The sequence below is a fragment of the Melanostigma gelatinosum genome (assembly GCF_949748355.1).
Source record: "Melanostigma gelatinosum genome assembly, chromosome: 2".
Classification (NCBI taxonomy): Eukaryota; Metazoa; Chordata; class Actinopteri; order Perciformes; family Zoarcidae; genus Melanostigma; species Melanostigma gelatinosum.
The window spans coordinates 13,325,594-13,342,666 of NC_136635.1; the positions used below are offsets into that span (position 1 = coordinate 13,325,594).

The 17,073-nt window shown below is 41.0% G+C and overlaps 2 protein-coding genes across 2 annotated transcripts; both read right to left on the reverse strand.

Moving 5' to 3' along the window:
- Nucleotides 1-791: 791 nt before the first annotated feature.
- On the reverse strand, nucleotides 792-9,748 carry tradd (tnfrsf1a-associated via death domain). The gene is made up of 5 exons (XM_079285858.1): nucleotides 9,695-9,748; nucleotides 4,488-4,644; nucleotides 4,080-4,360; nucleotides 3,195-3,342; nucleotides 792-1,661 (listed from the first exon to the last, which is right to left on the reverse strand). Exons 2-5 carry the CDS (start codon nucleotides 4,639-4,641, stop codon nucleotides 1,363-1,365), a joined length of 882 nt encoding a protein of 293 aa, XP_079141984.1. The 5' UTR covers nucleotides 4,642-4,644; nucleotides 9,695-9,748; the 3' UTR covers nucleotides 792-1,362.
- A 1,132-nt stretch (nucleotides 9,749-10,880) lies between these two features.
- On the reverse strand, nucleotides 10,881-16,634 carry ogfod1 (2-oxoglutarate and iron-dependent oxygenase domain containing 1; the record flags this gene model as incomplete). Its single annotated transcript, XM_079295537.1, has 12 exons — nucleotides 16,390-16,634; nucleotides 15,309-15,501; nucleotides 12,898-12,998; nucleotides 12,704-12,820; nucleotides 12,537-12,628; nucleotides 12,327-12,455; nucleotides 12,049-12,162; nucleotides 11,885-11,964; nucleotides 11,567-11,802; nucleotides 11,240-11,368; nucleotides 11,109-11,167; nucleotides 10,881-11,021 (listed from the first exon to the last, which is right to left on the reverse strand). Exons 1-12 carry the CDS (start codon nucleotides 16,559-16,561, stop codon nucleotides 10,881-10,883), a joined length of 1,563 nt encoding a protein of 520 aa, XP_079151663.1. The 5' UTR covers nucleotides 16,562-16,634.
- Nucleotides 16,635-17,073: the final 439 nt, after the last annotated feature.

Below are 17,073 nucleotides of genomic sequence, written 5' to 3' on the forward strand. Positions count from 1 at the left end.
TAAAAGACAGATGTCATGCCAAATCTGCCAAGGAAAACCCAACACACCCCAGAAATGATGGGCTCGTCACCAAACGTAATCTCAAATAAATAAATAAAATAATCACCATATTTTATATGGATTTATCTTTATTTCCCTGTATTATGATCTATGTTGTTTCAAAGTCACATTTTCTACATTGCCAGATATGAATACTTGAAACAAATGTATTATAATCTCAGCATCTGCTTTAAAACCCCAAAATGTGCAATGTTTGTGTAAGGACAGAACATCAATTCCTCAACATTTCATACTGAGGACATAACCTCCTTTTCCTGATTATACCAGACGTAAAGAGGGATGCATTTGTTAATCATGACTTAAACAGTGTATGTCTACGTTGGGGGTTGTGGCTATACCATATAGCAATAATACATGTTTGTGTGTGTGTGTGTCATAAAAGCTTCAAATCCACACATCACATCTGGATGGATGGTCAAGTGGAGTAAAAAAAGGAGGGTCAGGGTTTTACAGTAGACCCTGAATGGAAACCAGCTGAGACTCCATCCATCAGCCAAGGTGAAAAACATCCATCCATCAGCCTGTGAAAAACACACCTCCACCTCTCTGCCCTCAGGCTCCCACAACGTGACACATGCAGTGTAATCAGCACAGTTTAATCATATGAGCATGTGCACGGGGTGTGCGAGAGGTAGGGAGGGAGGGAGGATTAACATATACCTGAGGGAATTTTGACAAAATTATGTTTTCAGATTTAATTACACTAATGCATCAAACACAAACATGAAGACTTTTTTTTTTATACAACCATTTAATTTGTATGCACCCATTTTGTAGAAAACAAAAATCAATAACCTTCAGTTGTGGAAGGGTTCATCTGTAAAATGACATCAAGCACAAATAAAAGGTTTAAACAGTGCATTAAACCAGAAAGCATGTCCTTTAAACAGTGATGACAGATCATTTCCTCTAAATGAAACAATACCACTAATAATTGAAAAGCAAATCATGATATGAATCAATTCTCACAGATGTGTTAGCATGTGTTCACACAACCTGTCTGAAACATGCACTCACACGCACACGCACACGCACGCACGCACACACACACACACACACACACACACACACACACACACACACACACACACACACACACACACACACACACACACACACACACACACACACACACACACACACACACACACAGGAATGATTTTGAATGACAGACAGTCAATCAAGAACAGACACATTGTATATTATAAGCAGGCAGGACAATGTCAACCGCTCCTCATGCAGAGAGGATCTGTCACCCCTCAGTTTTTAAAACTCGTACACGCAGAACAAAAGCACACCGAGTTACTCTTGTGGCTGTAGCTCCAGAATATTTTCAGCCAGGCTGGTGAGTTTGCAGTCCTCCAGCGCTTTGACCAGTCGGCTCAGCTTGGCCGCTCTCCCCTCTGCCTGGATGAAGCGACTGAGCAGCTGATAGGCCTGCTCATACAGCCCTTCTCTCTCGTACTCGTAGGCCAGGTTGTCTATGGCCAGACCCTTCAGAGCCCGGCAGCTCTTCCCCAGGGCCCTTCCCACATGCTTCCACTGGCGGCCCACTCCGTTAGAAAAGCTCTGAACATCTCCCGCAGTCAGCATTCGGTCCTCTGACGGGCCAAAGGGTGAAGGAAAAAGAGGAAGCATTAATTAGGAGTCTTGTTTGTGACCTGACTAATGTAAGCCCAATATTTACTGATTTGATCCCCACCAACTCAACTTAAGAGAAATATCTGGTTCTTTAGCTGCTGAATGCTCCACTGATTCAACCAGCTTGTTGATAACTGTGTCTGTCTGCTGATTGGTGCAGAGCAGAGGCCTTTAACTGAAAACAACGCTTATTAGAGCGGTGAAAATGAAGTAAAACTGCTAAGTTGCAGGTCATAAAACCAAAACAACGAGCTGAAACATGCTCAAATGCTCCTTAAAGCTGAGTGGAGATGAAGATAATTCTCTGAGTTTTTCCACAACAAGCGACAGCTTTCACATTACCCAAAGTTATTGAATCCATTGTCGATACAATATTGACTTGTGCATCTTCATGGTTGTAAATATGTGGGAGTGAATACTGAACAATAAGGTGTTTTAGTTCCATTAAATATCAATGGTGGTATCAATTTACAAATCCCAAGAGAAAAGGTTCAAGTGAGCAGCTCTGGTTTGATCCGGCATCCGTCTGAAGTGGATTATATTTCTTCTTTTGCCTACAACATGGAGGGAGTTTGTTGCATAGCTTAACGCTTAAAGCAATTACAAAGAAAAAGCCACCACGTTGCCTTCATATACCAGCGGCTACCTTATAGGTACGGTAGTTTACACATGTGGCCACCCAGCATGTAACAGATAATAAAAGAGATTAGTGCAATTAAATTGCATGCATTTGATCTTGTCATGTATTAACAGAAATCAATTTATAATTAATACATTTGTTTCATTTTTTTTTCTCAAATTTGGCTTCAACATTACAAAATCAGTTTTCATTATTCAGAGTCAACTAAAAACCAGGTCAGCCGGGGCTGTTGGAGCCTTGGAGGAGGCACTCAGGGAACAGAAGTCCCTGATGCCCAGACACAGTTGTGTGTCTGAGGAAGCTGAAACTACATTTACATGAACTGAAATCAAATCTTTAATCAACTAAAACAGAAAATCAAATTAACTTTCAAGACAGTCTAATGCCTCATCAGTGAATGTTAATTTAACAGTTCAATATGAGGTCGACAAACTCAAATCAATGCAATCCAAATACATTGTCTGCTGGCACTAATCTCTTCCCATAGACTGACCATCAATTTATAAAAGGCTGGATTAGAGAGTCAGATGACAAACAGCACTGAATGCTGTCAGTGTTGGATGTTGTGAGAACAACATGGAGGACAACATAGATGTTGGTCTGCCTCTCGCATTATAAACGTTTTGTCCGCAGACCAATAAACGTTGTAAAAAACAAATACCAGCTGATGTTCTCTCTCGTGGATTATATAGTACAAGCAAGTTTCTTTTCTCAACTTCCGTTTAACACGTTGTTGGATGAGGTCAAATAAATGTATGGTGTATGATGAGGTCAAACTCATGGTATGCTTTGGAAAATGATTGGAAGCAATGTAGTATGGTGATTTAAAGTTGAAACGGTCGACTCGACTCACCAAACACTTTATTATGAAACTTGAAGCAGTGGCTGGGGACGGGACCCTCTTCCTGTGTGATGGGGGTCGGTTGTGGGGCCGGGCCGTGGGCCTGAGTCCTCAGCTGCTCCTCCAGATGCTCAATCTCCTCATCGCGCAGGCGCTCCGGCTAACACAAAATGACAAAGTTCACGTACACTGAATAAAAGGAATGAGGTGAACTCACAAAACTTCAAGTAAAGTGAAAGAAATATCAACAACACACAAAACTTAATGCAAACACCGACCACTCAGAGTAACTTATGATCACATTATAAAGATTTATAACAGTGATTGATAAAGAAATGATGAATTATCATGAAACTTGACTTTATAAATCCTTAAAAAATCCTTCATAATTTGTTATGTTTATTGTTATTAATCATAATTGAATATTTATATAATTGTACAATGCTATGAGCAGATTCTAACACACAAATAATTTTATAGAAACAGGAAATAATACATCTGATGACAGAAGTCAATTAAACTGTGTTTATTCCAAAGATTTTCTTATTTTTTTGGTTATTATATGGCCTCTGGTTCCCAAAACTCATGGAGGCTATTGCGCGAAAATGCTAAATAGTGCAGAAATAACAACTTATATTGACTTAAAGTTAACTGCACCCGCAGCTTCATCGTCAACAGGAAATGAGGTCGGCGGGATCAATCACTGGCTAGTGTTTGGTTAGGCCAAAACAAAACAAAATCACATGAAGAAATCAGCTGACATGAACACGTCAGGCAATTAATTGGCAAAGCAGTCTGACTAACCCACTTAATAAGTACAGACTGATTGGGATTTTGAAATACTGGAGCTCCATCTCAAATCGCCAAAGAAAAGACACACAGAAGAGTCAAGTATACCTGTGAGAGGTGGATGTGCTGAAGGCAAAGTTCCAGCTTGTCCAGATAGAGATCCAGGATGTGTGTGCTGGCCTTGAGCTGAGTTTCCACTGTGAACTCTTGGGGAAGAGTAAGAAGCCGGCAGGCGTGTTGAGAGAGGGACTGATGCACAGCTCCAGAGCTGTAGCTCTCCAGGAACTGCTGACATGCTGCCACATCCTCAAACTTCACCTCTACCCCCAGAAAGGGATCAGCGTCATGGACCTTAAGTATCTCGTAACCACTCAGGCCTCCTGCAGAATCTGTCCGCGTGACAAAAGATTAATAAATGTGACTTCCACGAAAAATACAGATTTGTCATGATGAATGCATATTTTCCGTGCATCGGTTAACGAGGCATACCGAGTGGAGCTAAACTCGAGGGCTCACCTATAAGTGTCAGCTTGATGACTTTGAAAACGATGAACTTTCCCTGTTCTCTGTCTTTGAAGAGGGAGAGCAGGTTCACACCAGGACAGCGTGACTGCAGAAACATGACGGCACATCCTGTCCATGGCCCACGATCCACAGTCTTGTCTGCCATCTTCTGAACACAACATGAAGACAACACAAGTCTACCAAGTCACTAAGAAGGTGGATGTAATTAGTTAAAGCCAAAGAGGCGTCTGTGTGTCGAGTTGCTTTGAAATATTGCGGAGGAAGAATCGTTTAAAGATATTTACAGCTGCCTGCAGCTCTCCACAAATATGTTTATTTTATTTTATTCAACCTTATTATGAGAACCAGCCCTCCTTTACAATGACGACCTGGCCAAAGAGGCAGCAACAGGAAGAAAGTCGTTACAAACGAATAAAACATAGAAACATCTCAATCATACAAAAATAACATCATAATATCTACAATATAGAACAAACAAATAAACAGGTAGAAGCAAACTCAGAAGCAGTTGCAGTGATCAGAGACTATTGAATATGTGCAGTTGTTTCTTCTTCTTTTTTTCAATTTGATTATGTATCCAGCAGTCAGCGAACGGGACAGACAAAGTCATTTATATCTCTCTGTGTGTATTTGTAACATCTGTGTGTGACTGTTGCGTAATCGTATTCTATCTTTTCTCTAAAGTGGGATGAATCAACAAATATAATTTACTTTAATATAAGTGACTGCTTGTCTTGTTCCTTTTAGGATTGTTGGGAAGTGCTCTTATTAAATAAGACTACAACCATTTTACACGATGATATCATGAGAGCTGAATAAAAACAAAACCCACAAAGGTCAACACTGTCAAAGGACTAATGAGGTAGTGAGGTGGTTTCCGTGATACAATACGTGAGAGTACAATCGTTTGAATCCTTTTCAAGCACAGTTGCCAAACACTCACTGGTTCAGCTTCTTACATGTGAGGATTTGTTGTTTTCTATGATCTTTGGTCCTCTATTACAGCGGTTCCCAAACTTTTTAGGACGCGCACCCCCTTCTACATCCCGACCGGGTTCGCGCACCCCCCCCCCCCCCCCCCCCCTTAATACATTTTTTTTTTTTTTAAAGCAACAGAGCCCATTTACAGCCGCATAAAAATCTGACCAATGAGAGAACAGTTTGCTCGCGCATGGCGTTAGTTTACAATATTTAGTCCGCTGTTAAATGTTGCAGTGTGAACAAACCCAGTGAGCATTTTTCGTTCAAAAGACGTTTAAAAGACGTTCGATTTCTTCTCCCGGTCTCTCCCCAACGCACCTCTCCGTTCCCCTCGCCTCCGATTCCTCTCTCTCTCGCTCTGTCCCTCTCCTCTTTTACGACTGATGGCTTCAGATGTCCCACCTGACAGTTTCCCCGATTTCAGCCAGTTTAGCATATTTACATTAATGTTGCTGAATGCATGAAGTTCGCTGTTAGCTGACGTTAGCTGCACAAGCTAGGCTGGCTAGTGTGTACACTGGCGGCAGGCGGCAAGACTGCCGGAAGGAGCTCAAGTGCATTTATTAAATTGTACGTTTTTAATTTTAAATCTTACAAAGGGGATTTTTATAATTCATGTTTTTATTTTGTGAAAAATCCCACTTTTTAAATTAAAATAATTTTTTTTTTTTAATATTTAATATTATTACACCATCAGACGCCATTACACTTTTCCTCTCGCGCACCCCCTAGAGCAGGGGTGCCCAATACGTCGATCGCGATCGACCGGTCGATCGCGGAGGTAGTGCGGGTAGATCGCATGCCATTCAAAAAAAATTTTATTTCCTCATGGCATTTGCCACTTGATTTTCTAACACATGGGTCACCACGTATGCGCGGTCAACCGCAAAACTCCGGCGAGCTAATTAGTTAGCCTTCCAATTTATTTCTACTAAAGAATCTAAAGCTGCAGCGCCATGATTTGGGAAACTTCCAAAACCTGGCGTCAGAACTGGAGACTCAGCGGAAGGCGTGTGCGTAACTCGACAGCGCGCGCTACACAGAGCAGGTTGACAAGTGTCTGTCAGAGTTTGACAAACGCTTTCCAGACTTTGCTTTACTCGAGCCAGTTGCTACACTTATGTGCTGCACATTTGGGGAAGATATTGAGGTTGATTCACTCGCATCAAAAATGTCAACGCTGTTTCACCTGAACTCGTCTGGAGTGGAGGATGAGATTCTGACACTGCAAGCTGACATTCAGCTGAAGTCCAGGGCTCATGGACAGTTTCCTCAGAGAGGAAAATTACCCAAACATGAGGACATGTGATACCTTCTTGACTGCATTATTCAGCTCTACTCATTTATGTGAGTCAGCCTTTTCCCACATGAAGAACATTAAGACCAAACACCGTTCCACCATGACTGATGAACATTTGAAGTCTGCTTGAGGCGGACACCAGCAGCTACTGTCCGAATATGCAACTCTGGCCAATGCCATTCAGTGCAAGTCATCAGAGTAAGGTCATGACCAAAAATGTACAGAATTGTATTGTGCCATAAGGGTTCATGCAGTTATGCAAGGTATGCCAACATATATTGTAAATATAAAGTATACTCAGTATGTCATACAAAGAATTGACTTTAAAATCCTGCTGTTGGTTTACAAAGCACTGAATGGTTTAGGGCCAAAATACATCTCTGATCTGCTGCTACCTTATGAACCATCCCGACCCCTCAGGTCGTCTGGGACCGGTCTACTTTCTGTTCCCAGAGTCAGAACTAAACATGGAGAAGCAGCGTTCAGTTTTTCTGCTCCACATATCTGGAACAAAGTCCCAGAAAGCTGCAGGTCTGCTGAGACCCTCAGCTCATTTAAATCAAGATTGAAGACCTTTCTGTTTGCTGCTGCCTTTAATTGAACCACATTCAATTCATATATTAATCAATTTCCTGCATTTCTGCATTTTACTACTGTATTTTATTTCTTACACTGTTTAAAAAAAAAATGTTTAATGCAATGAATGTTCTTAATTGTTTTTAAATCTCCTTTTTCACCTTATGTTTTGATGCTTTTAATGGTTTTATGTGAAGCACTTTGAATTACCTTGTTGAAATGTGCTATACAAATAAACTTGCCTTGCCTATATATATATATATATATATATATTTATATATATATATATATATATATATATATATATATAAATAGATATTCAGCATTTTTAATGTAGGTAGATCATTTTGACTTCGTCATTTTAAAAGTAGCTCGCAAGCCGAAAAAGTGTGGGCACCCCTGCCCTAGAGGCAGCTTGCGCACCCCCAGGGGTGCGCGCACCACACTTTGGGAATCCCTGCTCTATTACATCACCTTCGGCTCTGTTATATTGTGATCAGCATTTATCACTGTTGTTGAAACGGTACTGAATAAATTATGAAATGTAACACATGTGGTGACAAAAACAGTTGATATTGTCTCGGTTACACAACCACTGCACTGTCCATCAGATTCAGAATCTGATCAAATGTTGAATATGTTTTTCCTTTCAACTGATGAAACAATTTCCAATCAAAGCGAAGAGAAAGATGAATCACATAACCTCTCTAAATATATCTGCCTGTTCCCTCCCAGAGTTAAACTTCTGTTCGAGTGGTCCCCGGTTGTCTGGGTTTCACTCCTCTTTAACCTTTTTTTCACTCCAGCCTCCTTTTGAAACGCTCATTACATGAAACCACGTTTAATCTCAGTCCTCCCCTCCCCCAGCCCAGCCCCTAATTGCTGTACTCGCCCGTTAGTTCACTCCTGGTGTTGTCTCCATGCGAGGGATGCAGAGCGCTCTGCCTGGAAAGAGCATCCTCTGAGCTGGATTATATGCATGTCCTTATATTTCACTAATACACAGTATGCTTTGGCTCCTGCCTCTACAGGAATCTCCACAACTTAGCCAGGATGTAATTATGTGTTATCCTATCTACCGGTACACTGGAAGTATACTGTGAGATTTGTTCAACAGCTGTATGAGGATTAAGTGATTATCAGGAGTTTAAAATATATCATTTAGCTTTTGCTGTCAAAAGGCTACCTCTCTGGACAGCTTGGCAGACATTTAGGTGAAACATATTTGATTCACTCAAGGATGTTACTCGTTTTACCTTCATGTGATGATGGGAGTTGATGTCAACTGGCTAACTGATTTATCAACTATAGATAAATATAAACTTATAATAAACTTTCAGCGATAAGAAATTGCTGACTTAGCCCTTCGATTTAATCATATCCATGCAATTTAGAGGCAAGTCAATAAATACAAAATCTAAAAATATCATCACAAACAAGTAAAACATTACATTTTTAAATCAATACGATTCGTGTCTATATGTACACTAAATACAAATATGTATAAATATATACAGGTCCTGCACAGGTGCTTTCAGTTCGGCCTATACTGAGGGATCTGCTCATTACACATCTCAAACATGGAGGTAATCAAACCACATTTAATGAATAAAGTGCTATATTGCCAATGTACAGTATTTGTAACTCACTAAATCAACTCTGCAATCATATGAATGTCCTGACTTGTCTCATAAAGTAAAAACTTGCAAGTCATCAACATTAAAGCTATTCTGGGAATTACAGCACTCCTGTGACAGAGAGGGACGTTTGTTGTACCTTGTTGCAACATTAGAGTGAGAGAGACAGGAGGTCTAATCAGGAGGAATAAGTGAAAACACCTGAGTACCGTGGTTGTGTGGGGGCTTGAAGGATGGGTTCAAATGTTTACAATCTGTCAGATAACAACACTCACAGCGGTATACACACACACACACACACACACACACACACACACACACACACAGAAATCATTCCTAATTCCAATTATTGCTCAAATATATTCTTCCGCATCTAGATATCTGTATAGTAAAAAAAACATCCAGATGTTACTATAATTTCAAGGTGTTAAATGTCTTCGCCAAGCCGTAGAGTTAACAGGCTTATAGTTAAAGAGAGTTTGTGTTTTTAATGTAAGACGTAAAAGGAGGTCGGACGTAGATCGTGTTGATAAACGTAGACTGGACACAACTGCCGTAAAACTTCGGCAACGGTGCGACAAAATAAACTGCTAAAAGTGTTTACTTTACGGCTAAGACACTGGGTCGGGCACACGTGGCTTGTAAATCATCCTTCCTTGTATTCCCTGTACAGTAAGTCGTTGTTAAAGTGGGAACAAACTTACCTTAAAACTTTGTTATATTGTTCGGTGGCTTGACGCTTCCTACTGCGGGATCACACCCACTGACGCGTCATAACTTCCTGGCCTCCCATTGGCTGAGCATGGATCAAAGAACGCTCTGATTGGTGGAAATCTACATGCCGCCTGCGGTGAAGAATCGTGACGGGAAGGAAGTGAGTTTTTTTGATTTTCAATGTAGGGCAAAACATCTCATTTGCTTTATCTTTTAACATGAACATGTCATTATTCCGTATTATTGAAATAAACATTAATGTAAGGGGTGAACTGATGAGGGTTAAAGTAACCAGTGAAATAAGTCAAGTGGCTGAGGGCGAGGAAGACCCTGTTTGGCCAAGTGACTGTCTATGATTCTGTAATTCATGACAATACGAATACAGATCTTCTCCTTTATCCAATGTCTGGCCTCGTAAAACAGCTGCCAAAAAAAACCATAATGCAAAGCATGGCATTGACATAAGTGTGGCAACAATGTATGAAAAGAAGGAAACTTATGTTGCTTGGGAATTGTATCCACCAGGTGCAGAAATAAATTAGTCAATTCATAGAATATCGATTGACAGAAAATAATAAGCTACTTTTTAGATGATCCAATTATGTGGACAATATTTAGCAGATTTCGGTACAAAACTATTCGGCTCTTCATTTTTACATCCATTGACTTGTCTCATGTTTCTCTCACTAGAACCTTCAAACACTGACACTAACGGATAAGCTGTCATATTTAATGATTCAGTTTAATTTAAGACAAGCGCTGGGACAGAACCGTCTCATCCCATCTTCGCTCCATTGTCATCTCGCACATTTAAGGCTGATATCGACTGCAATCACAGTAGCCGTGCCAATTCAACCAAAATCTTTGATTTGTAATTTTCATGAAATGAAGACAAGGAGCTATCTGAAAAACTCAGCAGACCTTTAGAGGACTGAGAAGTTGCAAATAGATATCCCTGAAAAATATATTTTAAACAGAAAACATTTAATTTAGTTTCAAGATGGTGCGTTCAAGTAAACAAAGGGTTTGTGGTTTAAGCAAAAATACTGAACCCCAAATAGTTCCCACAGACCCGGGCAGCATCTGTGAATGTGTACATGGTATGTTCTAAAATGTAGGCACCAACTTTTTAAAAAGATGAAACAAAGATGTCAAGAAAACCCACAAGATACACATTTATTCACAGTACACAAAAGAAAAGTCATAAAATGCAGAATCAGACAAGCTCTTGTGGTTGATATGTTTGACAAATTTGAGGGTTTCTTTGTCTCTGTAGACGAGGGCGAGGGAATTATCCTCTGGATACACTGTCAGCAGCTGCGACGAGGAAGAAACCAAAGCAATGATGAAAATGAAGTATTTCCAACACACACAATTCCACTTTATACTGTAATCAACACTCACCTCCTCATCCTCTTCATTAGCAACATAACAAGTGAAGCCTCCAAACTCTGACTGCCAGTCTATGAAAGAAAGTTTTGTAAAAGTCACAAGATGGATTTGTGTTTTTCCTGTTTGTGTGTGTGTGTACTTACCCGCACCGCAAAAAGGTAAAACAAGGTCCAGAGCGTACTCTGCCCGCGCTGCTTCTGCATCATGCAACAGAGTGTAGCCGCCGTGAGACCATCGACGTAAATCACCACAACACACAGGTGTGCTCAGCTCTGAAGCAAACAAAACACACGTAAACAGCTGCACAAACTTGTGGCAGAGGAAACCCACTCCTACTCTCTCACACACACACACACACACACACACACACACACACACACACACACACACACACACACACACACACACACACACACACACACACACACACACACACACACACACACACACACACACACACACACACACACCTTTCTCTCTGCTCGCATTTGCCGGTGGTGATTCGGTCGAAGACCCTGTGGCTTCTGCTTCCCGTACATCCTCCTCTTCATCTTTAATCTCGTTCTCGTCATCGGCAGGACACAGGTAGTGCAATCGGAGGCCGGTGAAGTTGGAGAGAAGCAGGAAGAAAGCCTCTGAACAGAGCAGCTCCCAACATGCACTCACACACTGAGGCAGAGTATCCAGAGAGGCCGCTTCATAGCATCTAAATGGACACACATACAGCTCCTGTAATCACAGTCCTGGAATACGCTTTTTAAATAATCTCTGAAAGACATGTTTCAGACCTCTTATTAGGTGGTCCTCTCTTTGTCCACTGAATCTGAGTGAGTCGCAGTGCTTCCTTCACCTCCCTGAACTTCTCTTCCTGAAGACAGACGCGTTATCAACCGACGGGAACAAGAGGACACGTGCGAGGAAGAAAATAAAAAAAAAACGAGCGAGAAGTTACCTTAAGAAAATCTTTGAGCTGAATTTCAGAGCTGTCCTCAAATTCCTCCTGGATCTGCTCTTGGTAGGATATGTCCAAGTACACTGGATTGACCCACTCCAGTAGCAATGTTTCCTGTCATGAACACAACAAACGCATGTCAGCAGGAATGTAGGCTGTCTGTTAATGGAATAGTTTGGCTTTTTGGGAAATACTCTCATTTACTTTCTTGCTGAAAGTCCGATGATAACATCGATATCAACATTTGGTAAAATGTGTGAACGTTTGACCGAACTCACATCTCTCGGTAAGTGTGGGCTCCGTGGCACGGGGGGCTCTCTGTGGCGAGGAGGGCGCTCCAACGACGGCCCGTGAAACCAGCCGCTCAGAGACAAGCGACACTTGTCCTGTGTCAAAACCTCTGACACCTGGACAAAACACAACACATCTCATCGATCTGCAATCACAGCCACTTCGCTAAAGATAAAGGCAGGAGCGACTTTCCTTACTTGGTGAAAGGAGACTGGAGAAACCTCAAAGAGGACGAGCGTGTTCAAAGAGGGTACGAGCGACTTAACTATACTCTGCGGCTGGAAATTACCTGATGACAGAGATGTAAATTACACAAGACTTTTCTAAAAAGCACAGAAATTCACACACAAAGTGAGACACTCACTGTCTGTTGTGTAAAGATCGAGGGTTCCTCCGTCGCTGCTCTGCCACGGAGGCACGAGATACAGGATGAAGGCAACGCGCCTCCCCTCCAATTCATCATCATGGCACAAAAGGACATCTAGAAAGAAGAGAGAACTTTACATTTGGGGGGAAAAAAGGAGTTTCTTCCTCAAAAAACCATAAAACAAAGCTCACCTGTGTATTCGTATCTGGCACAAGAAATATCCACCGTGGGCTCCAGTTCAACCTGTAACACTTCTCCGAGCCAGGAGCGGAAACGCCCAAACAGTGTAGCCCTGACAACAGTGACACAAGACGACATTTTATGATGCAATCCTCTTTCGTGTTGAAAACAACAACATGGTTGAACCTTTAACCTTGTATGAAATTGAAGACCTTTTGAAAGCCTTCACCACACAGACAGATTGTTGGGCTGCTCAAACCTACCGTGACATTTTGTTGTGACATACATAATAGATGATCACGAGAGGAGGCCGTTGTTGTGTGTTTTAATTATGGTATTTATTCCAGGGCTGTATTTCTTCAGTAGGTGTAGCCCAGTGTATGTCGTCACAAAAACGTATTTAGAAGAAATGACATGTTGCAGTCTTTCAAAGTAAACACTGTTTGTTATAATTGTAAGAAAAGAACTGCACATTATGTATTTTTTTTAAAGGAAAGGTTTGTGTATTATTTTTCAATCTGGGTAATGAGTCTCAGAGGGGCCGTCTAGGATTCAGACTCGACACCGAGCTCATATCGTCTTCATTTATCCACTGAGATCTTGTTTTTTTCTTGGACTTGGTTCAAACACTGAGCGTCTTGGCAGGTTTTGCTGCTCCATAATTCTGCAACAACATCTTTTGTTTCTACTCATTTGTCTGAAAGCCCCAAAAAATGTACACTGCTGTAACAGCGTACAGTGTATTCCTCTTGTGTTCACTGCAAAGTCCAGCACTGGAACCAGACTGAATAAGAAACGGTCCTTCCGCTTTAACAAAGATCACTGGTGAGTAACTGCAGCTGAGTTCATTTCCCACTGGGCTCACTGTAGAGTGCTCCCATGCCTCAAGTTACTGCTCTCAGAATCACAGCACTAAATGAACAAGATGCACTAATTAGGAAGCAGATGTGATCTCTGGCTCCACCTGGTGGAGCTAATAAACATGTCTTCCTTACCACTGGGCCAACTTCAGCATTACAGCCTTGTGATTCCTTCACTGTTGACTAAACCAACCTTAACTTTACACTTACCAACGCAGACCAATACTGGAGACAAAAACAAGCTTTGCCCCGTCGATTTCTAGATATGCAATACCTTCAAGAAATCTCTACAAACATTAATATACGTCTCTTTGTTGAGGATTTGTGTGACTGGCGTCAGCAACATCTCTCATTTTTTTTAAAGCAAAAGGTTTTAGAAGCTAAAAGTATGTTGAAATGGACTTGTACTTGTGTCGTCCTTTTCTAGTTATCCGACCACTCAAAGCGTTTTTAACACTACATGCCATCATTCACTCATTCACACCCATTGATACACTGATGGCAGGGCCCATCAGGTCCATCTAATCATTCACACCCATTGATACACTGCAGGCCCAGCTTGCAGGAGCAATGTGGGGTTAAGGACCCCAAAGACACAACGACATGGACTAGCACTAGCGGAGGTCCCGCTCTACAACGGCGCCACAGTCGCCAAACGTTAAAAAAAGTTTTTAAAAAAATAGTCCTCACAATTTGAGCTGGTCTCTCAAGACGAGCCGTCAGTTGAGTAAAAGTGGTTTGAATCGAGAAAGCTTACTTTGTCAGATGTGAAATAAGATGTCAATGAAAATGGACTAACAATCGTGATGATTTCATTTTGCAAAAAGAAAAGAAACAAAGTCAAAATCAGGATGACCAAAGAATAAAATCATCTGGTTTTAGAGAAAGGTCAGGCTGGGAATATTGATTACAATGTAATACCAGTAGCTCAGATGTGCTTTAAACACAGCTGACGATCAGGCGGGAGAGCATTATTGGCCATTAATTGTTGGTTTAATTTTGGCTCTTGATCAAGATGAATTGGCTCCATCGTTCATCCCGGATCAAGGACAGAGCGCAGGACTCAGGAGGGACGAGAGGAGGTGGGCTCTTAATGTGAAGATGTCGGCCATATTATCTGCCCAGAGAATTGTTGTTGTTGCAGCTGTTTACATTCCTTATGATGCAAATTAAAAATGCACTACAGGAATGTTTTTGTTTTGTTTGTCATGTGTTTGTTGTGATACAAATGGGCTACAAATTAATTTTGTCGTGCATCCCTGTTTTGCATAATGACAATAAATGATTCTTAAATCCTTGAAAGACAATAAGACACACACTTGATAGTCAATGCGATGTCGTAGTAACAATGGGCTTGTTTGTAGCATATCCCACCTGACAGAATGAGCTTCCTCTCTTCAACGCACCATTTTTTTCCACTTGTTGCTCCGAGACCAACCGTTACCATACTTTCACAATCTATCCTTTTCTACTCACGAATTCTGCCACAAAGGAAGCTCATACCAACGTATAATAATATGTTAATAACCATATAAAGCACACACACACAAGTTGTTTTTCACCTCAGTCCTGAGATATGTGGCTCTGTTCTTTTCTTCAAGTCGTCTGACTGTTTAAATTTGTACAGATCATTTGACTTCTCGTGGAAGTTGAGCTCCATCAGTTCTCTCTGCAAGTTCTCCACGAAGGTGTCGCTGCTGAGGAAGTTCTTGATGATGCAGTGAGGGAAAGGGTGGCAGTCCAACTCCAGATCTCCTGCACATGACAAAAGATATTACGTCAACCGGTGAGTTATTTGTCAAATTATAATGTGGACAAATACCTCACTGCTGCTTTTGGAAAGGCTCTAGTAAACAAACAGTGGCCCAGGACTGCTAACGCCATAAAACATGAACTAAAAAGAAACAAAAGTTAAATATTATCTAGACCTGGCAAACAGGTAACTTTTCACTGGAAAAACACAATCCATATTCATTCAGGTTAAATGAGATCAAATGACACTGGGGAAAGAATTATCCTCCACTCATACAGTCTTTAGACATATTAGAAGGCAGGGTTGGGCAATATGTCACTTTACACAATGAAAATATAAATGGGTCTAGCATCAGTGTTTTGCCAAATCGTTTACATCAATAATCTCTGGATGTATCAGATAAATAAGCACAATGCTGCAAATCAACGAGGATCAATGTTTTTATTACGGCAACATGGCCAAGAACAGAATACCTCTGTCCTGTTGTCCATAAACAGCATCTGAAAATAAATACATCATGATAGCTATTGTAATATAAAATGACATATCGCCCATCCCCGTCAGAAGGAAAATATAATCTAATTCAACCAAAGACATTAATATCAAAACAACAGTAATGAGACTGTCATGTTCCTACTTTCGATAGTTACTGGATAGTTTACCTGTGGTGGTCCAAGGTTTATATTGTAGTAAATAGTATCCTGATGAGTTGGATAAAGTTGATGAAAGAGTTAACACTAAAACGAAATAAAGACAATGACCAGCTGGTGATCTTTAAGCAGATCTTCAGCTGGGTTTTCTTCTTCAAAAGGTCACCTGTCTCAGGTATGTTTGCTTTGAGATGTAGCAACGTTACTTTAGAGAAGTCCGTGTTTTCCTACTTCACTCACCGTGTCTGTGGGCAGTCCTCTGGCTCCACGCCTCCTGCACACTCTTCTTCACTTGCTCGTCTTCTACAAGTGAACAGAGTTCAGCTGCTTCCTCACACGTGGTCTTCTTCTTCTTCTTCCTCTTCTTCATGTCTGTTTTGACGCTTTCACCCGGCCGTCGTCTGGACGCCATTATAGAAACGATCCGGTGTGTTCAATCAGGTAAACACAGCTTTGACAGTACATTCACGCTACTGACGCGCGTGTGTGAGATGGCTCGTGTGACGCGGGGAAATGACGTTGTAGGAAGACCTAGAAGTTTCCCCCTGAATACAGACTGTCAGGCAGCATTGGCAAACTGACAGAAAATACTTTATTTGTTAAATTGTATCATAAATTTGGCAAAACACGAGAAATTTAATATACTGGTTATATTTTTGATTTTCCAAGCAACCAGGTCAGTTACCAAATGTATGATTCATCCTTAAGGTGCTGAACAATAATAACATAACTTGTGGATAATATTGTGGATAATACTACAGTTGTATTGTTAATATTCGTTTTTTTACAGTATTTTTTTCAGCTTCTTACTTTTTCTATATCTATATTCTTGGCTCTTGCAGTACTTGTCCTGTATTTGTATTTCCTTTTGTTTATTGTGTACACAAAACACTGAGGCAAATTCCTTATAGGTGAATAAGCTAC

What these genes read in the sequence shown, in the direction of transcription:
- tradd (XM_079285858.1), bottom strand. Translation starts at nt 4,641, where the DNA reads ATGGCAGACAAGACTGTGGATCGTGGGCCATGGACAGGATGTGCCGTC. An exon ending in AGCACATCCACCTCTCACAG is followed by an intron (nt 3,343 to 4,079) that starts GTATACTTGACT and finishes ATTTTGTGTTAG; the next exon opens with CCGGAGCGCCTGCGCGATGA. An exon ending in GTTTCATAATAAAGTGTTTG is followed by an intron (nt 1,662 to 3,194) that starts GTGAGTCGAGTC and finishes TTGGCCCGTCAG; the next exon opens with AGGACCGAATGCTGACTGCG.